At 39.4% G+C, this 27871-nt stretch overlaps 2 protein-coding genes across 49 annotated transcripts in view; one reads left to right on the forward strand and one right to left on the reverse strand.

Annotated features, from left to right (window-relative positions):
* RIMBP2 (RIMS binding protein 2) overlaps positions 1–11995 on the forward strand; it is a 96400-nt gene extending 84405 nt beyond the window's left edge. For 16 of the 48 annotated variants that reach the window (XM_032447959.2, XM_085509436.1, XM_085509452.1 and 13 more), the window contains 7 exons: positions 1526–1710; positions 2708–2876; positions 4886–4951; positions 6309–6412; positions 7206–7277; positions 7971–8105; positions 10464–11995. In XM_032447959.2, the coding sequence (XP_032303850.2) occupies positions 1526–1710; positions 2708–2876; positions 4886–4951; positions 6309–6412; positions 7206–7277; positions 7971–8105; positions 10464–10652 (920 nt within the window). In that variant the 3' untranslated portion in view covers positions 10653–11995. Of the gene's footprint in view, positions 1–1525; positions 1711–2707; positions 2877–4885; positions 4952–6308; positions 6413–7205; positions 7278–7970; positions 8106–8654 lie in introns of those variants that run through there. The other 32 variants (XR_014931952.1, XR_014931955.1, XM_085509431.1 and 29 more) reach the window with 11 other exon arrangements.
* Positions 11996–12658: 663 nt separating this feature from the next.
* Positions 12659–27161, reverse strand: PIWIL1 (piwi like RNA-mediated gene silencing 1). The gene is made up of 21 exons (XM_015878009.3): positions 27023–27161; positions 26564–26649; positions 25158–25281; positions 24764–24889; positions 23902–24116; positions 22871–22992; positions 22183–22263; positions 21788–21985; positions 21268–21379; positions 19757–19877; positions 19198–19315; positions 18905–19019; positions 17925–18112; positions 17279–17351; positions 16752–16952; positions 16310–16413; positions 15713–15783; positions 14977–15130; positions 14501–14626; positions 14086–14233; positions 12659–13421 (listed from the first exon to the last, which is right to left on the reverse strand). The coding sequence occupies exons 2-21, from the start codon at positions 26642–26644 to the stop codon at positions 13305–13307; spliced, it is 2595 nt and encodes an 864-aa protein (XP_015733495.1). The 5' UTR covers positions 26645–26649; positions 27023–27161; the 3' UTR covers positions 12659–13304.
* Between the last annotated feature and the right edge of the window lie 710 nt (positions 27162–27871).

Here is a 27871-nt window from a genome sequence, read left to right on the forward strand (position 1 = left end):
TTCTGTCCCATACGTGCATTTCTCCCTGACTTCCTTTCTGTGCTTCGTGTCTGCATAAAGCTTCTTGGCTGGAATTTTTCCCTGCCCTTTTGCTGTTTTGCATTTTTCCCTTGCTCACGTTAGTTCTGGTAACCCAGACCCAAGGGGTCAGTAGCTGTTCCTTTAAGGCTGCAACCCTCTGAAAATATTCTGTGGTAGTTTAAACATCTCAAATATCGAATGGAGTCTGGAGTTGTGGCAAAAAGAGGAATTTTATTTGCAATGTTACGTATTAAATATTCAAACTGTTAGAAGAAATCCCTCATAAGAGATTATTACAGTAAAAGTTGTATTTGGGAAAACATTGATATAGTGACCATGTTCTCATTGTTGTTCATAATATCACATTCTTTATTCTCATGTTGAAAGATTTTGTAAACCACATGATAAGTATTGGTTTAGCAAAGACTAAAAGGTACGTGGCTCCCACTTAAGTTAGTGGGACTTGCACAATAGGCTTTACTGAAGTGGCTTGTGATTTTAAATGCCTCATTTTGGGGTCTTTGGCTTCACATATCTTGAAAGAGTGTGTTTGTTTCTGCTGTTTTGTTTATGTGCAAGTGCTGCCATGTGATCTTTCAAAGTGAGATTTAGAAATGTTTGAAACCTGTCAGTCCAAATACTGTTAGTTTTTTGGCCTAGTTTTCTAATTGAGTTTTACTGAAGTCCATCCTTAAGTGTGCTGTTGGGTCATGGACTGAATGATTTCTCCAGGTAACCTGAAAAGTATGAAAGCTACAAGGAAAGAAAAAGCTGGTTTTCACCTTCAGTGTCCTAATTGGTTGGATACCTTGCAGTGGACTGACTGCAGTACAGTGCCAAGTACTGTGTTACTCATGGATGATCGCTGCTACCAAACCTATAATTAAATGCAGTCATAGCTAACCATTGTTCCTGGTTTTAGTTAGATTTTATAGTGTTTGTGTTGGTTTGAGGCACTGCTGGCTGCGTTAACTACTGACTCTTTAAACAGAACAGTAGTGTAGTTCCAACCCTGGCATAATTTAACACTGCTGCACTATATATCGTCTTACCTGTCTGGAGAGAAGAGGTTAGAACCACATTTTGAACCTTGTACCCAGCACATGGTGTGTCAACATGGCTGGGATGGGCTTGCTTACGTTTCAAAGAACAAAAGCAGCTGTGCTGCAAAACAGGTGGATAAAAGTATGGTTGTTTCTGCAGCAACGATAAAACCTACCATTGTGTCACTCTTAATGGGAAACCTAATAAAAAATGGCTTTCCTGAGCTACATTCAGTTGTGTAGATGTTGTAGCAGATCCACCCCGTTCACTACAAGCAGATTATGAATATACTTTACAAAGAAATTACGTCTCACTCATTAAAAACAAGCATTGAACGTGATAGGGCACGCATTGAGTTTTTACTGAAATGCCCAATACGTTTCATATATTAATTGGATTAGTGGAAGAATGAGGCCAACTTGTATTACTGAATTGTTGTTTTCTGAATTTACTTTCATAGATGGCTATGGTGGCCATGACCATCTTTCTCCAGATATTTATGAAGAATCAGAAACAGATCCTGGAACAGAAGATATTTCTACTCGAATATTTGTTGCCCTCTTTGACTACGACCCCCTGACAATGTCCCCAAACCCTGATGCTGCAGAGGAAGAGCTGCCATTTAAAGAAGGACAGATCATTAAGGTGAGATCTAAAGATGAAGAACTATATTCTCTATTCGTGCCCTCTCTCACAGCTTGCTTCATTATGATTGTGCAGCTGCAAGGCAAATTTGCTCCGTTTGCTTTTCTGATTTTAAAAAGCGAGCAGATTTTTCAGTTGAATCAGCAGATGTAAGCATTTCCTCCTCCAGCCTTGTATCTAATCTGGTGCAGAATGAGTGGAAATGAGCGAGGGAAGAAGCGGGGCTTCTGCTACTCTGAGGTTTAACTGGGATTTAAGTATTATCTGAAATCAAACCTGAAAAGAAATATGGGCTCACTTTTTATGGTACCCACTTTGAAGATATAATTAATTGTAATTTAAACTATCAAGAAATTTACCTCAGTACCATCAGGAGCTGTGTGAGGTCTGTCCTGTCCATGCATTACAGTCACGGATGCTGCAATGTGAAGCAATAAGTCTCCAATTTTAAGTGGTTAAAACTGGAGAACGTTCCTGCTTTATGAAGTTACTGCTGATGAAAGGTCACGTTTTCAGACTCTGATTTGAAGTGAAGCGGTTGGATTTTTTGTTTGTTTTTAATAAAAAGAAATAAGGAAATGGGTTTTGCCTAAACAAGAAGTAATCTGAAATTAATCATCAGTTTTGCCTTAAAGTCATCCTTGGTCTGTACGATCTTACATCTAGGCCTGTGAGTCACTGGCAAACATTATGTGTTTTTAGAAGAGAAATGTTATTTACCTGTTCTCACACTATTTTTGTAGCTTAGTTCATGTTTTCTAGGAAAGCTGTTGGCTTGCACCATTGTTACTTAATTTTCTGCTTTTTTTTTTTTTTTTTTTTTTTTTTTGTGCTTAAGAAACCAAAACAGAAATTCAGATTAATCTCATTAATTTAAGTCACGTCAGTAAAAACTAAAATAATTTCACATTTGAACTGTAATCATTGTAAGCCAATCTGCCTTAATCAAGAATCCTAAACGCCAAAACTTTATTGACTGCCATTATTTAAATAACAGGTTTATGGGGACAAAGATGCTGATGGGTTCTATCGTGGAGAAACGTGTACAAGGATCGGCCTTATCCCATGTAATATGGTCTCTGAGATCCAAGCAGATGATGAGGAGATGATGGATCAGCTTCTAAAACAAGGTTTTCTTCCTTTGAACACACCAGTAGAGAAAATAGGTAAGGAACAATGTATGTGCACCAGTTCACCTATTTCTTGGGTGCTGTTAACTTGGCTGGATCCGCTTTGCCTTTCATTTTTATTATATGCAGATGCATCTCAGTCTTACAGCAAATTACTACATTACGGGATACATTCTGTGTCAGTAACTGGATGACTTTGTTCAACAAATATTTAATCTCGGTCACACCTTTTGCTGCAAAGGTTTATCTTCACTACTCTACTCTTTTTTCTTACAACTTTTCTCATACCTGAAAGACACAGAACAAGATCCCCGTGCTTTGGAGTGTGCTGTGCTGCGGTGCCTTGTGATACGCTCACTGCTGCAAAGCATCAAATGAATCCTTTCTTTGTCGCTGTTTTTACATTTTCCTCATTTACCAATAATATAAAGGGATCGTGGCAAAGGGTTATGTATCATATCATTTGGGGTACCTCTACGTACTATCAGATTTGATGGATTTTGCAGTAACAAACCCCTTAAAGAGCAGTTTGGCCAAATGATTCTGTGTTATGAACCGCTTGCATTACATCATTGTTACGGTGCTGTACAGAGGTACACAATGCAAGTATCTTAACTGAGATGTTCTTCTAACTGTAAATTTTTTAGTACTATCTCAATTTGTTACAAAACATTCAGTGTCATTCAAAAGAGTATGAAGGGCTGGAGCTGGTTCAGTCCTGTTTAAAAGTGAACTGTAGAAGTGGTTGCTAAAAAACAAGTCTTCCCCAATTGTTATCTCAAAGTAAAGAAAACCCAACTGTATCCCAAAGTATCAGCAAGGATGAGACGAATTATTTTTGTTGCTTTTTTGAGATATTATTTTTTAAAGTCTCCGTGATCAATGAAAGGGAAGGATGACTTCAGTTCTTAATTGCTGTCATTTCAAATCTATCTATTTACGCCACAGAAATGCGACAAGTGTTCCCATTGGTGCACTTATAAACCCCACTGCCCATCTGCTCCTTAGGTATAGCACATACACCTGCACATCCATTTCAGAAGCTGGGGGCTGGCAGACAGTGGGTCTTACAGATGTGCCTGAATAGGTTGGTAGTCCATAGCTTTATTTTGTTAACTTGAGTGGGCATCATTTGAAGTCTGTTGGAATCGGACACCTAACCTGCTGTGGTTACATCTGTAAGCACAACTGAAGGTCTGCTGGGATTAAGTGTCTAAAGGTACTTGTCATTCTCTCCTGATGACATGTTTGAACATGGAAAATACAATCCTGAATGTGTTTGGAATTTACTGCTTTAAGACCTGCTCAGTGCTCTCAGCTCTTACTGAAATCGCTGTATAGTTAACACAGAACACCGGTGAAAAATGGAGCCACTAAAATATCAGACACCTTCTGATTTTAATATTTTGACTGTTTCAGGGTCATACTCTACAAATATTGTCTTTTTTTTCATTGCACTCAACCAGCAGAGTCTTCTGAAATAGCTGAGAAATTCTCTTGGAAGGAGGAAGGCATTTTGAGGTGGAATTTTTGCCCTGCTTGACTATTTTAAGCACTGAGTTTTGTTCTGAGACGTTTCTGAGAGCTGTTATAGCAACCCACCCCCAGCAGTTCACCTTTAAATATTTTAACAATTCAAATCATGTTATTTTAACGTGGATTTACGTTGTTAGACACGTTAAAGCAAACAAAAACACCACACAAGCCAAAACAAATCAAAAATGCTCTTATTAATGGATTTGGGGAGAGCAGTTAGTTTGGCTTAATTGAAAACTGTAAATTCTGAATAGCAGAGAGGTCCATGTGCTCAGATCCCTGCTGTCACAGAACCTGCCCATGTGGATCCTCCAGCAGAAGCAGGCTCTAACTGTTACTCTGCTTCACGTTGTTGTTCGTACCTTTAATATCGTTTCAGACACTTGGCGTGCTGTGTTCATGTGGCTTTATTTTTCTTAATCCTTTGCCCACATTAAACCCTTAAAAGCAGAACTTTGAACAGCTTCATATCTTCTCTTCTTTTATTTGTATGCATTCCTTTCCTGAAGTCAACTGTGACCGTTTCAAAGAGAGCACACGCTCTGTACACCGCAGATCCAGAAAGTCTAAAAGAGGTCTGTGCTAAGCAACAATAACTTGATTCAAGCTGTAAATTAGCTGAAATGATTTGAGCTGTCTAGATTTATATTATTTTTTTTATGCCTTTGATCTCTCGGAAACCAGAAGCTGGAAAATACTGTCACGTAGCAAATGCAAAGAGAATCATTTTTGGATTCTTTTCTTGCTCGTAGTCCTTGAACCCAGACTGTAGGCAGCGTCTTGTCCCAGAGAAGGATTTCAAACTAACTGAGATGCTCTTGAGGTAGTTGTTTAAGTATGGGTTGATCCAGAGTTTTGGGAAACCAGGGAACTGGGTCCTCCATTACAGTCCATGCGTCCATTTTGGTTCTCTTTGTGTTCTGTGTAATTCCCTTGCATTGGTAGCTGGAAAAATAAATCCACCCACTGCAAAAGTGAGCTCTGAATGCTTCAGCGTCAGCTGGAGGGTGATGTGAAACCTGTGAGTGCCTGCTACACTCAGTGTTTGCTCCCACATCAGCTGACCCTTTGACATTCACCCACCTGCCACAAGTCATAGGGTGCCTCTCAACCTCAGGTTTCCTTTGTCACACTGCATAATGCTCATCAGGCCTGCACACAATGCCTGTCTGTAAGCAGCACTAACAAGCATGTTTCTCTTGCTGCAGCAACCATTTGCAAGAATCATGCTAGCGTCATTCAGATTTAAAACGTGGCCCATTTTGGACTTCCTGGGAAATGCTAATAGCAGTCAGTAAATACATATAGCATGTGGTTCCTTTAAGCTACTATTTATTTCACTCCTTCCTTTCTGTTCCCTGCAAATTAAACTTGTAAAATTTAATGGGACTTGAGAGTGAGTTTTTGTCACGGAGCCTTGAAAAATACTGCAAACTGCTCAGATAATGGTGACCTCTTCTGTCCTGGGACAGCTGAGCGCCCAGTTCTCACTGCAGCCTCCCAGCAAAAGTACGAATAACCCCATGGCCAGGAGAGGGCAGAGACAGACAATAAATGTGGAATAAACCCATATTCCGAAGCGTTTAGATTTGTACATCCTCATAAACTCGATTCTTCTAACCCAGAATGGCAGAAAAATTCATGACGCCTGTTTTGCATTTGCAGATAAAGACTGCTCAGATTTCAGTAGCTTAGGATGAAGAGGGGCAAGCAAACCATTATTGATGAAATGCATGTACTGGTTTGAAACCTTTATCTGTGTTATTAGGTTTGTGGTAATCTGTGGCGTCTTATCACTGTGCTAGAGAAATACCAACGTTGTTACTGCACTGTTGTGAATGGTGTAGGGGGGTTAAATAATGCACCCTGTGGTTTGTGTTCATAATAACTTTGATAGCTTTCCTTCCCTTCCTCTCCTTGTGACTGGAACAGAAAGAAACAGGCGGAGCAGCAGGCAGCATCCAGTGTCCACAAGGAGGATGGTAGCACTGTACGATTATGACCCAAGAGAAAGTTCTCCTAACGTTGATGTTGAGGTATTTAACATCATTGTTTGCTGTGTTTACCGTTTATGGAGCCATAATTTAATTAAATTCACACAGTCTGCTCTTTCAAATGTAACCTACATTGCCATTCCTTCTAAATGAGCCCTTCCTTGCAGCTCAAACCAGACTGGCAGAGCACAGTGGAACAGCATTTATAGTATATTGTATATTTTTCTTCATTAATGTATCTGAGCTTTTGTGACAGTCTTTAATATTTTTTAATAAGGATGTGAAAATATCTTAAGCAGTCATTGCACATGAGCTACATCTTCATTTAAACTACTGAGCATTACTTAGACCTTCATTATGAGTGTATCTCCCATTTACCTACATGCAGCCTCCCACCTCTCCATATTTGTCATCAGCAACACTGGAATCACTTTTTACATTGTCTTTGATGTTACGTGGTAAGTTCCTCAGTCAAGAGCCGATTGAATTTTCATTTCTATATGGGCTGAATGTCAGGGTACACAGAAAGCACTGAATAAAATCCTGCATTGTCAGGGCTTTCCCCAGGTATCGTTTCATTTGGTTTTGTTTTTTATTGGGGTGTTTGTCAGTCTGGACTGACAAAGGTGACCCAACACCTTTAATGAATAGAATCCAGTGTGAAGTGCTTTGATTTCTCATTCTAAAAGAACCCAACAATTGCTCTCATGGTTCGCCTCAGTTTCACCGAGTGCCTTAATATTAAGAGTGAAAAATATAAAGGACTGACTGTTAAGATGAAAACCTTTAATGTTTGTCTAACAAAACACAAACTGTAACGTTCCTTTCCTTGCAGGCTGAACTTACATTCTGCACAGGGGACATTATTACTGTCTTCGGTGAAATTGATGAAGATGGATTTTATTATGTAAGTTGGCCTTTACATAGTCCCTTCAAACTGCTCCAAGCTCACACTGAGCTGTTACAGCTCCTGCAGCTGTGGCAGAACCCAGTGGGCTTCTATGTCAGTACTGAAGGTGGCTCATTCTTGCCACTTCATCTTAGATTCACAGGGTTGATGCAACTGAGAGCTAATGCTGGCACTGTGTAAGTGATATTTACCTTATGCAGTTTGCAGGAAAACATGCACTTCAATCACACATTAATCTATGTGAATTAATGACTTTTAACAGATAAGGCATTTTATGCAAGAAGAAAAGCTAGGTGGATTGTGTTGTGATGATAGTTCTTTCGTTGAAATTAGCAGCTCAGTAGTATTTTGAGCACCAGGTAATTGAATCACACTGCTCTGTCACTCCATGTCATCTTTATATATGAGACAGGGTGACTGAAGTGTCACAGTGCTCAAAGTCCAACTCGTAGGTAAAAGTCTTAGTGCATCAGCTGGGATTACAGGCAAAACCAGTGAGGTCTTTTAAATGAATGGCTAATGTTTGCTGCCCTGATCACAGCAATGGAAGCCTGAGAATCCAACCTGGGTGCCCCTAGGTGGACATTTCCTCTCTGACTCTGAAATGTAGTCAAAAGCATTTTCTTACCTTCTTGGTAACTTGAATTTGATTTAATTAAAGCAAACCCTAAAACATCCATCGTGTCACAGGGTGAGCTGAACGGACAGAAGGGGCTGGTTCCTTCCAACTTTCTTGAAGAAGTGCCTGATGATGTTGAAGTCTTTCTATCTGATGCACCCTCCCGATACCTTCACGATGCACCGATGCGTACAAAAGCAAAAAGGGTAAGCAACAAAGTACTGAAAACTTAACGTTTTTATTTCCCATTCCATTCTGTCTCATATATAATTCAGACATGAGTTTGAACATTTTAAATCCACCTGCTCATCTTAAGTGAACGTTCAAGTATCTAAAACATAAAGAGTAGCTTGTTCCATTTCAAAAACGAAGAATCTGAATTTAGCCTCTGACTGCAGTCATTAGAGAACCTCAGTTCCCATCCAAGTTTAACCAGTTTGTCCCTGGTGAAAGCAGTTACAGTTCTGAGCCCATTTTTTCTATGTGCACTATTTAGACAAAGGCAAAAGTTTGTGAACAACAGAGTGGTAGAACCATTCCTTTACATGCAAACTGTAAATGCAGCCCAGTGACAGTGCTCAGCTTTTATTCCTTATGGTTTCCTATTCCAACCAGCATTAATTGCCTAGAGACTTTTATGAAAAACTAATCATGTTTAGTGTCTCATTTTTTGTTTTGTTTCATCACTGCGATACTTTTCTATATTATATATTTTATATATATTTTTATTTCTTTGCTCATCTGCTTGGAAACAGAAGAAGAGTGTTCATTTCACACCTTAATAAGGCAATGTAGCCTTCACGTAAGTGAGCAACTGAAGATACCAATAGAGATTTCAATTAAAGCTACCTGGCTATCTAATGCAAGTCTTGAAAGTTAATTGTGGGGGAAAAAAAAGAAAGAAAAGAAATATGTCTCCAAAATGACTGGCTGCAGAAGAAAAGGCTGCATGCTTTTGCTCTATCTACTCAAGTCAATTTAGGTGTTTTTAGATGAATCCTTTAAAAAGGAATTCTAAGGAATGCATCAATGAGACCTCACTTTATGAAGGTCAGCATTTGGAACATATTTCTTCGTGAGCGAACTGTTTATGTTTACATAGAAAGGCGAGTTTGATGTCTGACTGCCCTGCAAACAACAGCTGCATATTGCATTGTTAGCCAACCTGAGATGGGAGAATTCCAAGTTCCTTTATCAGGAGAAAAGCACAACACCCCAACCCTTAAAAGAGCACAGCAATGAGATGTAAGCTGCTGCGTGCTGCAGTGTACAAGGGTAGAGCTGGCAAAGAAACTCCTTACGCTCCAACACAGCTACTTCAATTGTCTGCCTTAAAATGTTTCCCATAATCAATTTTACCCCAGTTTGCTTAAGACTGATTTTAAAAGTTCTAGAAGAAAAAAACCATCCCTCCATATGGTCCATTTTACTCAGATGTTCCTATAAAATATTTGTTTAAAATATTAGAAATGGTTTGGTTTACCAATGCAATAGAAGTCTCAATATGAAACATGCAGCTCACTCAATGAATGCATTAGACTAAATATATGGTATCTTCAGGTGTACTTTGGGGTGCTTTACCAAGTTGGTTTTGTTTTTGGTTTGTTTTATTTTGTCATTAGGATTAGACCTTGATTTAAAATCAAAGTAGGCTTGAAGCCCCATTGCTTAACTCACTGTTGCACATGCCAGTGAACTGCTAATATTTTAACCTGATCTACAAGCTAAGAGAGGTTCCTAAAGCATGGATTCTACAACAGCACCTTAATAGATCTACTGCCACGTCTTGTCAGCAGGGCACTGTAGTTAGGATAGGATGAGTGTAAGTAGTTTTAGCATTTCTGTTCAAGTACTTTTGATGACTAAAACAAATAGCGCTGTTTGAATTACCTAGGAATGCTGCCATTAACTATCGTACAAGTATTCACCTTCATTCAGCAACCTCATAGCTGCAGCATACACATCAAGCAGTCAGGGTCTTTAAGCTTTCTTTGATTGCAATTAAGGTTCATTTTAGCTTTTTTGTTTTTCTTTTCTTTTTTCTTTTTCTTCTTTTTTTTTAAGCCAGTGTGCCATCCTCTCCAATACGTATATCAAGTATGCTAGTTAACTTAAAAGGCATTTAAAGGACATGAAGAAACGTGTGATCATTTACTGTTTAAGTAATTTCTCCTGGAAGCAGTTTTGTTTCTACAGAGTGCTGAATATATTTATTCTATCTTAAACCTATATTTGAATGTGTCCCCCTTCATTTCTGTACTATTAGCACACTGAAATGCAAAGCCAGTTTTGCAGCTTCCGTGGCCAGAACTAAGGCTGGGAAGCGCAGCCAACTTTCTTTATATCAACCTATAACCAAAATAGGGCTTTATTGGCATGTTTTCTATTGTCTGTGCTTTTCTCAAAATCTCCATAAGCCCATATCATTTTTTAAGCCACAAACAAGAAATGAACCAACCCTTTTATTTAAGTGGGTAGTGGGACAAGTGATGTTGCCAACTTTTTTGATGCTAACAGATTAAAGCTTTCAAACATTCAATAAATTATAACAATGTACCTAATAGGTTCCTCCTGAGAATACAGGTACACCAAGGAGAGCACCATCCCCCACAGTTCATCTCCATTCTGGGTCACCTACGTCACCTATGGGTTCTGGTAGTCCCGGGAGAGGCAGGGATATGTCCTCGAAAAAGAAAAAGGGGCTGCTTTCCAAAGGCAAGAAACTGCTGAAAAAGCTTGGTGCAGTGAAATGATTCATGTGCTCCTGGACAACTTGTAAAGCTTCCAGTCTGTGTATTTCTTTTTAAATATCAAAACTAGGGCTTTCATGACTATGCAGTGCAACTTTACCAAACCTTTGCATTTTTAACTCTGACATCAATAGAATCATCTGGATTGCTTAAAACAGCAAGAATAAAAAAGGTTTTTCTTTAAATTAATAAAAAACAACACCACCAACACCCCCTAAACAACAGCTTTGTGGAATTAAGACCAGAAGAACATGGCTTTGTTTGAAGTCTATTCAGCACCTGCAAGTATTGGATAAATCTCAGCCTTTAGTCTCCTTTAACCACACATCAGGGGAAAAAAAAATCCCAACCATTATTCACTGATCCCAGTTCAGAGATCATCCCCACTGTGTCTAATCTAACTCATTAAAAATATGGTCTTGAAACTCCTAGTTTAATCAGCCTTGATGTTTTGCCTTATTAATGCACAATGATTTGTACTGTCTAATAAATATACAACATATACTTTGTACGTACTGTGTATTCAACTGTCTTCATCCTCCCTAAATCATGGTAATTTAAGATCAAATATGATGTTGCTGACTCCATTCAGTGTCTGATGTAACTCCTGGGAGTTTGAAAGTGTTGCGCAAAATGCTTTTATTTTTTCCTTATTTTTTGTTTTCCTTCTTCCAAACCAAAACTCTTCTATGGATTAATTTTATCAGGACAGTCACTAAACTGAAATCTGACTCATTCTAAGTTATTCAGAGCCTCACCCTCAGTTCCGAGTGTACAAATTCTACCCACTCCAGTTCAGGAGATCCTAGTTCACCGTTCTAAATTACCACCAAAAATAAGAACCATGACACTACCTTTGCTCCCCGGCTTTGCTGGTGGAGGTACAGCCCTCAATCAAAAGGCATTTTTTCATGTTGCTGATGTCAGACTCACGTCAAAGACGTGCTACATACACAAGCCGCAGCCAGTAAAGAGGCTACAACAGGTGATAAAATAATAACTGCAATATTGGCATCTCAATAAAAAGAATCTTACACTGATGGCAGTCATTGGCTGTTACTATTTTGTAATTCTTGTCCATTTGTAAATTGTTTTTACTGTTTATACATACTTTTCAGACTGCCTTTCTTTTTGTAATTTATGGAAGGTTTGTAAATGAATGATCAAAGCTTCCCCATTGTGTCTTCAGATAATATTGTAAATTACTGTAAGATACCGTGTGCTAGATTGTAACAATTAAAGAAAATAAATTGCCTAAATTTGTGGTAAAGTACTGTGTGGGTGTGTGCATGTGTACAACTGTTGTGTAATATATTTTATATAAATAAATTATTTGATATTTTGCAGAGTGCAGTATTTTTTGTATCTCTTACATACCCACAATCGGATTCAGCGCTTGTCTTTCTCTCTTGCTAAAGAATCAGATGTAATAGGTAAGTTATGCACACAAGCAGCAGTGAGTGATGCTTACAGTAGTTGTGCAAGCTGTGCGTTCAAACACTGCACCCACGTGGAGGAGAAGCAGTATATGCAGCAGCAGCCTCTGAACTGTCATCGGCTGCTTACAGAGCAGACACAATAACCCCTTATTTACTGACCTGAAACCAAAGAATCATGTGAGAAGGAACACCCTGGACAGGCACAAGGTAGTAATACATAACGATAAAGAAATAAGAGATACTAAGTAATACAGTGGCACAATATGGCAGCAGTAAAGTGTAACATTTACCAATTAAAACACATATCTTCATTACAAACTACAAGTGCAAGAAAGAGGTTGCCATCATTCTTTTGGCTGAGGAAAGAAAAAGCCTACCTGAATACAGGCTGCAGAGCCTCCTCATTTTCAGAACTGTAGGAAGCCGCACAAGTTTACTGAAGAATAAATCTAAATGCAAGACTCCAGAAGCATTACAAAGCTAAAGACCGGTTATGGAAGATGCACTAGCATGGCACAGGGTTTGCCAGGGTCAGTCTTTACGCATGCAGAACAAACACACCTAACATGATCAAGGAAGCAGGATTACAACTTTATTTAGATCTTGCAAAGAAAAGTAACAAAGTTCACAAGTCAGTTTCAAAAAAACAGCACTAATCCAACGCTTGTCTGACCTAGTTTAACGGGACAGCTGGTAATAAAACATCAGAAGCACTCCATGTTTTGTCTTACAAATTAAGCCACTCCTGCTCAACAGTTACCAGCAAGAACCTTAGCATTATAATCTGAACTGACACCTAAGCCCTTCCAATTATTTGGAAATGAAAAACCAAAAACCTTTGTAAATAGCGTGACTTTCTTCCTCCCCCCCCAAGTCAGTGCTGATGTAGATACTAATGTTCCTTACAGGAAATCAAGTGAATGCTTTTTAAATGAGAAAACTAATGAACAATGTTGACCACAAAACTAAGTTCACCTATGAACCTGCAGCAGTCTCTAAGACTGTTTACCTCTATGCAGTTGAATAAAGTCTTACTGAAAACACAGACCTGCTATCTTCAATCTTTCTCCTTCTACAGTGAAAATAAAGTTCCACAACTGCACGTACCCATGCGTGTGTCTCATGAAAACCAACCCCCCCATCCACCCACCCCAACCCAAACCACACATTTCTACCATCCCTAGATCTGAACTTTGTTGTTTTTAAACCAATAACTTCAGAGATAGTAAAGTCTGTCTGAAAGCAGCAGGTTTGGTTCTCTGTGAATGCTCTGACCTACAAGAAAAGCCAGTTTATGGGCATACTGGCAAGGAGCAGGTACTCTGATAACACCCTGTAGAAAGGGGGAGAAAAATAAAAGAATTACTTTCAAATAACAAAAGGAGTGCTGGAATTCACAAGGTCAGTGATTAGTGCTCTCCCTGCCATCTGTGAAATATTGCTTACACTGAATGCATTAAAGAAGACTTTGTGCAAACAGATCCCCACCTCTATTCCTCTCCTCCCTCCCAGAAAGCTTCTCATGCCTGTTTGTATCCTATGCTTTACCTCACTGAAGGTGGGACAAACTGCATTAATTATTTCTCAGTGCTAAAGTTACAAATCTCAAGACTGTTTCAAGCATTGGCTAACTCTGTGCTGACCTCACATGAAACAGAAGAGGCTCAAAGGGAAACGGACGAACACTTCCATCTTTACACAAAGTATTTCTGCAGGTAACAATTATTCCAGCTCTGCTTTTGATAAAGAAACTGGGGACAATACCCAAAACAGCCACTAACTTCTAGTGACAGTAATGATCTCTTCAATCTTCAGATAGATCAGGCAAGTGCAGAAGATCAGTTCTCTGACAGCCACTCTAGGCCAAGATGCACAATTGCAAACATTTTGGATTTGCACTGGCCTTTATCAGATACCATTTTTTACCCTCCCGTGGGTTGTTACAACACAGATGCTTAGAATAAGTAAAATGATCCTTTCCCTGAGGAAATACTTACCGACCAGTTATAGTACATATGGCAGAGTTTGTAGGTTAAACGTTGTACGTGATCTGGTTTCAGCTTGCTAGTGTCATATATTACGTTATAATGAGTGGGCGCAACACAACCATTTCTCACTGCCTGACTCACAATAAAGAAATCATACCTGTAATAGAAGAAACAAAACCTGGAAGTCTGGTTTTCTTAGAAAGAATGGACATGCCCACCAATTTCCCCTGCTTATTTCCCTAGAACCACTTCACAGACGTTAATTAAGCCCCAGAGCACACGCTTTACTTTGGCCACAGAACAGCTCATTTCCTCTATTCCTGAAAGGCTAGAAAATCTTCAAAAACTTAAATTATCTGAGTGTATGGTAATGGTTTTACTTCATTATCAGGTTGCTAACAAAGATAACAACACCAGAACTTACCATTCTGGTCTGGTCACCTCTGTATCAATGACAGTACCAGGGGGTGGGTTTTTAAGACCTCCACCGGTCTGTGCAAAGAATCTGGTACTCACTCGTTTCTTCACAACTATCACAGTCAGTCTTGGACTAAAACAAATAAGTAGAATTAAGAGGAAAGAGGAAAATAAGTAACTCAGTCCAGGAAAAGAAGCCACAGAATATTTCCGGAGCAGATTGTCTAGAGCTTCCAATTAAAAATAACCAGAATTCTGCAGGACATCCATTTCATAGATAACCCTTCCTAGTTTAGATTAAGTTGGACCTTGTTTGTAACTTTAGATTTTCATGTAAACAACCCTCAGAAAAGCAGCTATTTGAGCTCAAGCAAAAATAAACAACGTTGAAAAGAGGAAACAATCTTCAACAGCAACCACTCTTTGTAACCTGGACTGTTTCTCTTGTAGTATGAGAAAAGGGACTGGTAGAAATGGACTTACTTGTAGTCTTTACCAACAGTCTTCAAGCAATCCAGAAACTGAGGCACTTCATAATTCACCAATGTATTGAGCTGTCCATCTCCCACACCATCACGATACACAATAATACGGGAGGGCAAATATTTATTCCACTTGAACCATTCTTTCAGAGCAGCTTAAAAAACAAAACAAAATAGAAAGGCATTTCTGAATCTGCTAAGAAATAATGGTCCTAATAACCATCAAGAAAAATAAGCAGCAATCTCATGGTGATGCTGTGTGAACACACAACAAGAGCAAATCAATACTACAAGTACTGTTTGTTCCATCCAATGAATGCTTCAGGACTGCCAATTCAAAGCAAATCCCTACCCTAGAAGAAAAAGAATCCCATCTATTTTAGAATGTTGCTTGCAATTGTTCTGCAGGGTAACTTCCTTAATGGAGATGCTGAGAGAAAAACAACAAACATTTGTTTATTTAAAGTAGTTTTGAGCTCCTTTAAATCTTACTCTAAATCTGTTTGGATGCACACTGACAAGCTACCAGCTATTGTTAGAAGACACAGGAATCAACAACAGAATGCATGAAAAATAATACTCAACTTCAGCAATATTTATAAAGAAAGAAAACATGAATGTGTTAGCTAAGTACAAGTTGGTAGTGCTTCCTTTCAATGCACATAAACAGATCTCTCTTGAGGAAGGGAATTTGTCATTCCTTAACTTCTCTGCAAGAGCAAAAAGCTTTCCCTTACTTTGCAAGCAGGCTTTGAGCCCATCCACAAGTTCCTGCCCACAGCTTTGAACAACACAGCGTGAAAACCACCTGTGAAAAAACAGAAGAAAAAAAAGAAAATGAGTTTGGAAGCATTTACAGGGCTTACTTCTATTTAAAAATATATATATTTTTTAATTAAAATGGCTGTGACTACTCTCAGACTATACGGTTACTGCGGGTCAAAGCAGTCAAGCAGGAATTAGGGCACTATATGAATATTCTCCCTGCAAAACTCTCGTGGTAGAGAAGTCCCTCAGCATCACATAAAATTCCTTCCAATCAAAAACAATGTAATTCAAGCGAACTCAAGTGGGAGAAGAGCCTGTGCCACTGTCACCCCCCCCACACACACGCATCCCATCTGCTCTCACTGTCAAGTGCTCTGGAAAAAGGGCAAGGCTATTTAGCAGATGTCGTGCAAGGAAGAACTCACAAGGGAAGCAACTATTCCTATTCACAGATAATTGTTGTAAGTACACAGTTAAGCCAATTCATAGGCTTTCACAACATCCTACCACATTTCAGCCTCTTTTTGGTTAAGATTCTAACTTTTTCTTTGGCATTCAAATCTTACCGTGTCATTATTTCATTCAGGCTAGCGACAAATCCAGCAATTGACTGCTTTCCAGATAAAGTGTCATGGTAACAATCAATGCCCACAATCATTAACTGCTTCAGCTTAAAAGGAATCAATACAAAACGTGTTAGTGTGTGCAGACATGACAGAGCACCTTCATCTTAAAATATATCAAGTCCAAGGCTTAACCATTTGCAGTTTCAGTTCACTTCAGAAAAGCACAGACTCAGTTCTTAGAATTACATTTCTTTTTAGTGAAATTAAGCTTCATGCTTCTTGTCACAGACACAGAACAAACCAGACCGAGAGCACTTGGCTTATTTTTGCAAAAAGGATTTTTAAATAAGACTGAATAAAGAAAATAGCAATAATAATAATAATAATAAATAAAATAAAATAAAAAAATTTAAAAAAAAAAAACACAAAAAACCACACTTACTGGGATCTCAACACTCCAAAGTTCTCCACCCATTTTACAGTTCATTTGCAAGGCAATTTTTGTCACTATGGCCAAAGTAGTCTGAGGCTTGCTTAAAGTACGAGCAATCACACACTGACTTGGAATGGGACAATCCGTACACAGGTACTTCTTGATAGCATCGTATTTATCTTTTCGGGTACTGGACAGAATACAAACTACCTTTAAAGGGGAAAAAAAGTTATTAGGAAACTGAATTGTCAGATCTACATGGCAACTGTAGTTGTTTCAAAGTTCCTTACACCCGAGAAACAATCAGTGACAGTGAAAGAGCTACCTGGAACATCTCAGTGGCTATACTCAGAAGTAAAGGACAAAGGCTTCTTAAATAGGAGGCTACTAGTTTGTGCACTGGAATTTGAACAGGACTGTGAGTGGGCACACAGGAGATGGTAGATATCTTTGAGCCAAGGGTTTTATTTCTAAGAATTAATCCACTAGTCTAAAAATACAAATTAGAGATTAATGTCCTTTGAAATTATACATACTATGTTGGTGTCAGGAGTAATACTTTGTTGCAGAACCCTTAAATAAGCTTCTGTTCTATCATCCACTTCAAGCCTGAAAGAAGGAGAAATTTTGTTTTTCTTCCTGTAAGTATTAACAGTTCTAACAGCTACTGAAACCTCAAGCAAAAACAAATACCCATTACACATCAACACAGCATTATGTGCCATAATTACAGCTGTTAATAAACACATAATACTTGTACTGATCACTAAGAAATCCCTCCCTTAGGTTTCCAATGGCGATTAAAGTTTAAAACAAGGACAAATATTCAATGCTATCTGTAAAGATGATAAATGAAGATCTGGCAAAGGCTGCCATTAAAACATACACTCCTTGTATTGCACAAGTGCAGCTGAGAACGTTCTGCTCAGTGATCAGATGATTAATGTTGTTTGACTTGGGCAGAGAAAACTTCCACAAGAGAAGTATGAGTAAGAAACAGCACTTGCTTGAGAGATCTGCAGAACCTGCAAACTGAAAGGAACTCCTTTTTTAAATTAAAATCTTAGAGCACAAGTGGGTAACTTGAGATTCAATACTACCTTATTTACCAAGCTAATCATGTTAACAGATAGACCTCACTAGAAACAAAACCATTTTCCATCAGACTTCCAACAGACTTACATGGTTGCCTTGTTCATTCTGATTCCCATGGACGGTGTGACTTTAAACAGGTTTTGAAGTAACGTATTGGCAGCATCATAGTTACGCCGTGTGTATATCAGTACCCAGTTGTCCAGAGGCTTTGCACGGATTAAGGGAGCTACCCTGGTTTCCCGTGACCAATCAGCAAACTGAGGATTGTAATCAAACTGTAAAGAACAAGTGGGAAAGAAACACCACTTTATCAAACACTTCAAAGACAGACTGCAAACACATCCGCCTAGAATATACAGAAGTACTTTTGTGTTGTTTTGTGGGTGGTTTTCTTTTCTGCTAACGTCACTCACATCAGCAGAGCTTTGCCTAAATCTTTCAAGGCATCCTACACTCTTTAAATGTTTCCTTCATTTTAAGTCACTGCTTGCTGTGCAGGCTTTGGCTGGATATAGCTACAAAGCTTTTCATGTATTAATATATATTTCCCCCAGACAGAAGGTATAAGGTATTTTCAAGATGAAGAAAATGCTTTGCTAAGTACTGTTAAAAAAATATTTCCTGTCTAGCATCCATTGAAAACCATCAAATCCTTTATGGCACAGACTATCATAAACCAAACACTATGTCTTACAGTAACTCACAATTTAATGGAATCTCATTTATTCATATTAAAGATTTACCCAGCTTGGAGTGAAGATTCTGTGCATGTTCTGTCCACAGAATGACTTGGTGGCTTTTCATTTGAAGGCCTTGGTATTTTAATAAATGGAAACTAACTACAAACAACTGTACTCTCCTACTTTTGTATCTGAAAGGCAACTGCAATGCAAGCCAGGCATTTTTAAACAGAACCTGTGGACAGTCTGAGAAGTTTTAAAGCACATGGACAGTGACTTGTGTGCAGTTTTCTCTCACAATCCTCCTCCAACAAGTAGCATTTTATCCTTTAAGAACTCCCTTCCCTGGCGACAGACCCCGAAAATGTTAAAAGTTGATTTATTTACCACATTTCCTGCTTGAAGGATCTTTTCTGCTTGAACAACTCTTCCCGTAACCGATAGTAAGCTAGAATCAAAGCTTAAGCCCCAGTCCCGGAGTTCCTTCTGAACACATTCATCCCTGTTCAAAAACAGCATTTCAATTAAAACAAGTTTGTTCTTGCTGAAACTTTTTTTTTTTTTTTTTAAGTAAGGCTTACAAAAATTTCGCAAGAAATAAGTTTGTTGTGAACAACAACAAATGAACAATGAAATGTGAACAATGGCAATGAAGTGCAGGGGTTACCCAGCTAACATACTTTTTCATGTATTCAATAAGCTTTCCAATTTCACGTTTTCTTTGCTCAGGCGCAAGTCGTGTATGAACAGCCAAGTCTTTCATCATGTTAAAATCATTCCTCATCTTCTCAGTTAATCCTGTCAATAACAAAAACAGATTAGACTAAAGACTAAGAAATGTCTAGGATGTCACAGATGGCAGTGAAGTTTCCTAATCAAAGTACTACACTTTTATTCAGAACCTGAAACTGAACATCTGCTAACCATTCCAGGTATCCATCCAGAATTGGTGCCAATTCACATGCAATTCTTGAACTCCAGGTGAGGTACCTGCAGTAGTTAGCAGACCTCCACACAATAAGCATTTTTCATCTATGGATGCCCAGGAAACAGTCAAAACCACATCCCACCACTTCAAAGGGGTTTAAGGGTTTTATTGAGGTCCAAAAAGTCTCCCCAAAAGAAAGAACCACCACCACCAAAGCATCATATCTATAGTGGATGCTGTCAAAATACCAGCTGCAGTGAGAGGCATGGTTTGACAGACGCTTTGATATGAAGAAACTACTGCTACAGTACCTGTTAGATAGCACAGCTCTGGGATTAGAACCACAGGTCCTACCATCATGTTTCCTCTCTTCCTCCGAGACTGACTGATCAAAACAGGCTGGTTCAAGTCACTGATTTCTTGATTATATTGCTGTATTAGAAACATATATTGTATGCCAGTCTATTCAGAAAAAACGCTGAGTTTTCTTAATACTTATTTCAGAAAATTTATTTAAAAAAGAAAAAAAAGCAGCCATCAACTTCTTTTTCTTCCTCCAATTAACACATTATCTTAGGGGAGTTGTTTTCATCAGAAAAAGCCACACAAGGAAGCACTGTTCTCTCTATTAGTGAGATCAAGTTATTAATTTGTAAGATATTGACTTGCAAGAGACAACAGAAACAGTCCTGTATATCTTGAGGCAATACCACCCAAAGTACCTCATTCAAGATTAGGATGCTCGTTTCAGTTAGTTAATGGACAAGGTTCCTATCCTACAGAGCTATTTAATTCAATACATCCCACGAATCAAACAAGATTCCTCACAAGTCTGAAATTCAACCCTTCTGTGACTATTCCATGCATCTGGCAAGAGTTGGTCTGTTTAGCAGTTACTAATTTAATTTAGACAGGAAAAAAAAAGCTGACAGCAAAACATACTTCACCGTTCAAATCTTTCTTATTCTTAAAGAGAATTACACCTCAAAAAAATAATACCGTTTAAAAAACAAGAGTGTGAGATCATAGCAAAGGCCAGAAGGGGGAAAAACAACAAAACAAAAACCTTGTCCTAGCTTATAGATGGAGTTTATAAAGAAGCAAAATCTAAATAAAGCCCCATTCTTTTTTACAGTAGAAAATGATGTTCACTGTGTTCCAGTAGGAGGTTTAATTTTAAAGAAGGCTGAGCTATAAAATACATACATAACTTTTATCTTAAATGGCCTAGAACTAATAAAATGTGTCATAGTATCATCAGGCAGCTGTCTCAAAACTTGTGGGTGCAACCCAGTGTGCTTAAGTACTCCCTGACCTGATCCTCTTCTACCAGCAGTAGATCTTCCTTGTTCCAGACATTCCTCCAGTTTTTTTTCCTGTGACCTGAGGCTCCTGAAGCCTTGTCCTCATAATGCAGACCGAAGAAAAGGCTGCATTTGGTAACTTAGCATTTCTTGTTACCTTTTACATGCCTCAAAACTTTTAACTACAATTGGGCTTCAGCTCTCCTAACCTCATCCCTGCATGCTGGGACACTCCCTCTCTATTCATTCCAGCTTGTTTGTTCCTGTTTCTACTCGCTGTATACTTCCTTTCTGTGTTTGAGATTTGCAAGGAGCTCCCTGCTCCCCCTCCTGGCCTTATTGCACAATTTCCTACTCTGTGAGATGGACCGCTAATGCTGAACTCATACCAACTCAACAGTTACTTCATTCAGATTATAAAGTATTAAAGACAACTGCATCATAGGTAAAGCTTCCAACAATGCTCTAAAAACCCACGTTATAACATACCACACAAACTGACAAGCAAGTTTCCATACCCTTTTGTAGTAATCTATGTAGCTGATTTCAGAGCCATCTGCTCGTCTGAAAGTACACTGTGGATTGGCATCCCAGTCGATGTCATCAACTCTGTATGTTCTGTTATTGTACCTGAATAAACCATTTCATCACTTTTGGGTTTCGTTTGTTGTTTTGTGCTTGGTTTTTTGTTTTTTTTTTAAATCATTAACTCAACTACAAATGAAACAAAACTATGAAGAAAAAATTACTGGCAATACTCACATAAGTCAGAAGTTTTACTCATCTGAGCAACAGTAACTACAACTTCCCTTTTATAACAGGCATCAGTTTTACTAAAAGCTACACTGCACCACATACCAAATGAAAACAGATCTAATCCAATATACATTTCCTGCTTTTGTAAATGCTGTCACCTCAATTTATTTGCTAATGGGATAATGGTAAAATTTTTTGGCTTTCCAATACTTCATTGTATTCTTCAGGACATGGACCACAAACAACAAAACAGATCTCTTAGAAGGTTCCAAAGAGACTTACTTTGTAAGAACAATCAGACCTATCAGCTCCTTTGCACAGGCATCTCTGAATCTTCTCTCTTCAACCTGTTCATAGAGACTGTACATAAAATCCAAAGCTGTTTCACTACGAAGAATCTTATGGCTCACATCTGCACATAACATAATGCTCTCCTCATACTGAAGAATAGAGCTTGTGAAGCCTGGCCAAATCATCAACCTATCAAAACAGAACAAACAGGATCTTAAAACACATACAGTGATTTAAAGGATCTCTACTCAAATACTTGAGTTATTTCTGTCCTTGGAATAACATTTTTTACATCTATGGCTTATTATAAGATAAACAACAGGAGAAACATTGAAGAAAAAAAAAATCATTCTCTGTGTCTCCCTTTGGTATCCATTTTGACAGACCTGTGATTAGGGATGCTGACTGGGTCCTTCGGGTTGTAATAGTTACGTCCAATTTGCTGCAAATTCATCATCTTCAGAAGCCTGGAAGTTGAAATAAAGTTATCCTTTATCATTATTATTTATCAAACTCCTCATGGTCTGACCTCTCGTACAACTGTTTTCATTCATGGTCCAAAACTACTTTTTGCTTTAACAGGCAAATCCACACACAGTAGAAGAGGGCAGGGCTAATGCCTAGATGAATGAGCACTGCAATGTGAATCAACATGCACAGGGAAAAGGCATAAACTAATTTTACACCAACATGTACCAAAATCACCAGAACCACAGAATGGTTTGGGTTGGAAGGGACTGAAGACAATCCAATTCAACCTTTTGCATAGGCAGGGCTGCCAACCACCTGCTCAGGGCCCCATCCAACCCAACAGTGAGCACCTCCAAGGATGGGACATCCACAGCTTCTCTAAGCAACCAGTTTCAGTCCCTCAACACCAACTCACATCACAGTGTGCAGGCAGCCACGCACTAAAATGTTACCAGGAGTGGCTGGCCACACAGAAAAGGTGGCTACAAAGGCTTATAAGTTCACATTCACTATGTTGATCTATAGTCCACTCCTTGGAAATGAAACATTAAGCTAGATTTTTTTCAAATCACTTCTTACAAAGACATAGCTGGGCAAACAAACCTTCTAAAAATGATGTTGTAAAACTGCAGACATGTCGGTGAAGTAGGTGGCAACTCATTAGTCAATGTAATTGTGATCCTCACATCTTCTCCATTTCGGGTCTTAGAAAATACTTCAGTAATCTGAAAACGGTGAACTTAAGATTAATAAAACTAATGGCACATGGGCTATACCTAGACTCTGCTTCATCAACATCAGATTGTACTAGCATATTAAAATTTTAATAACCTTGAGTCTTTACTGAAATAGGAATTGAATTTGCTACTATGACTGCAAACTACAGCCTATAATGCTTGGTTTGCTTGGGTGAAAGACAGAAAATGAGCTATCCCCAAGGCACCTTGTGCAAGATACCAGGAGGCAGAGACAAACATTAAAGCACATGAGAGCAAACAACTTCCCTCCTTCACTCCAGACTCTTTTCCCTGGCCCTTATTAATGCCACGGGTCACACTCCGTTCCTTCAGTAAGAACAGAGGCTGAGCCAGTTGGTACAGTCAGCAGTTTCCCGTGGTTGCTCCTTGCTTCTCACACTTCCACTGCTCAGACTTTTCTCCCCCCTTTCTTTACCACGCTATCACACAGGCTCAACACTGGCCTGCAGCAGCTGGAAACATCTGTATATAACATGGCAGACTTGAACTCTTCCCACAGGGGCAACCCCAGAGCCCCCCCTGCTGCTAAAACCTTACTATGTATACCCAGTACATCCACCCTTTCTATTACAGTAGATCTCAGAACGTGCAAATTACAAAAAAGATCCAAGCAGAAAGACAGCTGATGGTAAAATACAGTCTGTACTACCTGCTTCTGTGCAGACGAGCATGCCAGTCTGCAGAGTACAAGCATTAGAATCAAAAGTTTATTACCAAATTCACTATGGAAACAAAATAGTTTATACTATCATATTCAATTCAAATAAATGTTGCTCATGATACATCTATTCTTTTAGTTAACCAGACTAGTAAGAAACAAGAAACAACATGAAACACAAGTGAAAAGAAAAGCAAGGCAGTATTCTCATATCACACCTTATTTGGTAGCCTTTTTGGCAAGAATAATATTGCTCCATCAAATGCATGTGTTTTTCCAAGTAGGTCTTCATGCTGAAAGAGCAAACCTGATCGAAGGCGACGTGCTTCCATCTCAGGGTTATAGTCTATATGGTACTGATACAAAGCCCATTGGGGTCGAGATGTGAGACGAAAAAAGTTTGCAACTAGTTTTATCACAGCACCTGAAGAGCCTAAAACAAGAAGCACATGAGGAGTTTCAGAAGCTTTGCCATTCAATGATATTTTATTAAATTTGAGAAACTCTAAAACATTTAAGTCACACATATGGTTACAGCAATTGTCCTACAAAAGTAATGTTTAAAGAAATTATTCCATGCACACAGCGTTATTACTATCACCAGAGATTTTTATAATTCCTTTGTCCCTCAGGAAAGCTCCTACATCAAAGGAGGCAGGCATTCACATCAGTAACTTAACCTCCTAAGGGGCAGTTACCATGTAATACAGGAATGAACTGCCACCAAAGCACAAACGGACACACTACTTTTTGTGAATCATAGATATTGAACAGGAACTAACAAAAGAACCAATCAGTATAGATGTCCACATTCCCATTCAAACACAAAGAGGTGACAATTCTTTTGCTATCTCAAGATTATAAAATAAAAACAATACACAGTGAGAACGAGCTCCAGGTCACGTTTTTTCCAAGTTTCATTTCGGTTTCTTTCAGACTTAAAACCACACTTGAGGTATCAGGAACAACTTATACCTTTTCCTAACTTGTCTCCCAACAGGATGCTAAAAGCAGAAAAAAAGCAAAACTACTGTTCATTTCAATTTGGTTACATTTGTTTATAATCTAATCTGGACATACCAGTTTTTGATTCTCGAACATGTTCTATGGCTTGTCGAGTATTCACCCCGAGGTCATGGAAATCCCGACGACGTCCGCCTCTATCTGCTAAAGACAGGTCCTGAAACCCTGCCGAAATCTGCAATCCTATTGAGACAAAGAAACTTATTTACCATTTTGATAAAGAAGATCATACTCTGTTCAAGCCCTACTAAAGTTGGCTCTCAAGTCATTCTAATGTGCAGCATAACTGAACCAGGACAACACAATCATCACACTAAACTTTTCAAAAACATAGTAACAGATGTTATTTTGAGAGCAGAATTAGAAATGCTGTATAAAGAGCATATTAACTGCACTCCCTTCAAAACACACGTTCTTGTGGGAAATTAACTTTTTTCCCCCTCCTTCTGACCTAGTGCCTTTGGAGCATCCTGAGGGCCTCTCTGTCGCCCACGGCCACCGGGTTCTTCTGTCAGTGGTGGAGGCTGCAGAGGCTGCCGCTGCCCAGGTAGAAGACTTGGCAAACTCTTTTGAGCCTGCAATAGTTGAGAACAACTATTTCCAGTGCAACAGAAAAAACAGCATTTTGGGTATACAACAAAGCAAAGCCAGTGAATAACCAAAGTCCAGAATACCCAAACACCCAAGTGCAGCAGTCGTATTTTATTTCTTTCCCCTATATTAGGTACTATGAGTTATTACCCTGTGATTTCAATACTAAAACAATGGGGTTTGGGATGATGCTCATTTAACAGCAGTAAACCCTCTCCAAACCCTGCACAGAATCTCTGGACTACCCTCATTCTCACTGTCTCCACTGATACTCCAAGTAAATGTCTGTTTTAAAAAGAAACAGCCCTTCTAACTTTTGTGTTCAGTGTACATATAACATTAAAAAGTGTCATGCTTAAATAAACACTTCTGAATGAGCTGTACTAACTCAAGATCTTCCCACAAAACAATTCAAGTTCCCAGTAATAGAGATTTATTCTATTTAGTGACTGCAAAACACAACTGCCAGCCACAAAAAACCTCATAATTCAATGCAGTGTTGACCAGATAATTGGAGTTTGCCCCACAGGTACGGTTAGTTATTCCCCAGGTTTACTATTTTAAGTACAAGCAACAGGCCAACATCAAGGACAATGACAAAACCTGAGCCAAAGAGTAGAAAGGCTCTGTCCTACAATAAAGCAGAACCTCTTGCACTGTCATACAACCTCCCAGCATTTCTCTCCTGGAATCCCCCACCCCTTCAGTCCAGGCAGAACAACTCATTCCAGTTTGTGTCCCCATCCCTCATATTCCCACCATGCACCAATACAGAGCTTAGTGTCACCTTCTTGACAACCTCCTTGAAGGCTGAAGTTTCCCCATTCAGAAAGGCTTCTCAGCAACTAATTGTCCAGACACCCTCCTTCCCCCCCCACTTCTTTCCTGCTCCCACAACAGGGACAATCACAGGTTTGTAAGAAAGTTAAAGACATCTCTTACATCCCTCAACCTAATTCTTTTTTATTCAAATAATAATAATAATAACAAACAGAATCAACTTTGTGGTATTACAATGCCTCTGTACCACTACAGTGCCAAGGACAAAAGGGACCATCTAGAATTCAGCTCTCTTCTTCCTTCTGCAGCCTCTTATAAAAAAAGCTTTGAAAACACTTATGAAACTAAGCTTTGCAAAGGAAGATGCACTCACTCAATCTACATGGTATGAGTGCCAGCCTATACAGGACTTTCACTCAGCACACACACACTAAAACTGCGAGCAGTAATAACATTTCAAGGCACAGCTGTGCTAATTAAACTTACAGATGCAGCTCCCACAGGAGGAATGGCAGCCTCCTGTCCTGGAGGTCTCCCTCTCGCTCTGGCTCTAGCTCTTCCAGTCATGTTCCCTTTGAAAGCAAAGCACCCACAGCATTAGTGTTCAGTCTCCTGCTTCCCCCCCATCCTTACTCAGCCAGCCAAGCTGAAGCCCAACATCACAGCCCACACATTCTCAAGCTGTGATGAAAAACAGCTTCACCCGAGAGCAGGCAGGAGCAGGGCAGGAGCTTCAAAGTCTGAGCCCACCCCACTTTGAAGCTACACTTACCAACTCAACCCAGCCCAACTCACCACATTATCACCACAGCAGCACACAGCCACCCAAACGACCCCCAGAGACACCACAGGCTCCACATAGAGCACCCACCCTTCGGGCTCCGCCTTTTTGGGCCGCAAATCCGCTTCCCCTCCCCACCAGCCCGGCCAGACCCTCAGTATTACCTCAGTTACGAAGTAATTAACAGTCGACCTCCTCCTCCACACGCCCCGAACCACAAAAGGCCGCGACCAACGGTCGTCGCCGCCTCCTCCTCCTCCCTCAGGCCCGGCCCGCGGACCAGCACGAGCCAGCGAGCTAAAGCGGGAACACACGAAGCCCTCTGATTGGCTCCCGAAGCCAGAGAGCTGCCGAACAGCTCCCGAAGAATGCCGAAGAGTTCCGAAGAGTGCCGACGGGGATCGCAGGCCGTAGCAGGCAGAGCCGAGGGTTCCGCTTTATGGCGCCCTATGGAACGAGAGGCCATTGAAGGGCTTTGTGGCCTTTGTGGCCTTTGTGGCTTTTGTGACGGGGTTTTCTTGCTACCCATTCTCGCTCCAGATCTTTTCTGAATAAATAAATGCCAGTTAACCAGAAGGTGGAGCAATAAAACAAGAAATCAAAGTTGTTTCTATGAGGGATTGCGTTTGCCTGTAGCGTTTACAAAGCTGCTGTTAAAACTTGTTGCTGTGTTGCAAGACATGCCCAGAATGTGGACAAAAATAGACACAAATGGACTTAGATATACCCTATATATCTATATATCTATATAGATGCAGTTGGAAGGGAGGACTGGGCACAATCCAATTAAGCATCAATTAAGAACACGTGAGCAATCATCCCTCCATTGAGAGATATTCTTTAGTACACAACCATCCAACTGAAACAAACAAAAAAAGCCTTTTCCTAATTACCAAGGCTGCTTCAATTGCTCTAAGATTGCTTCCAGACAATCAGCGTCTCTATTTTAGGTACAACAGAACCAGCAAATCCTATGGCTTGAAAGCAATCAGCCTTCAGTGGGAATTAGCTTT

The sequence above is a fragment of the Coturnix japonica genome, chromosome 9 (genome assembly GCF_054131305.1).
Source record: "Coturnix japonica strain WE chromosome 9, WE-NBRP24, whole genome shotgun sequence".
Classification (NCBI taxonomy): domain Eukaryota; kingdom Metazoa; phylum Chordata; class Aves; order Galliformes; family Phasianidae; genus Coturnix; species Coturnix japonica.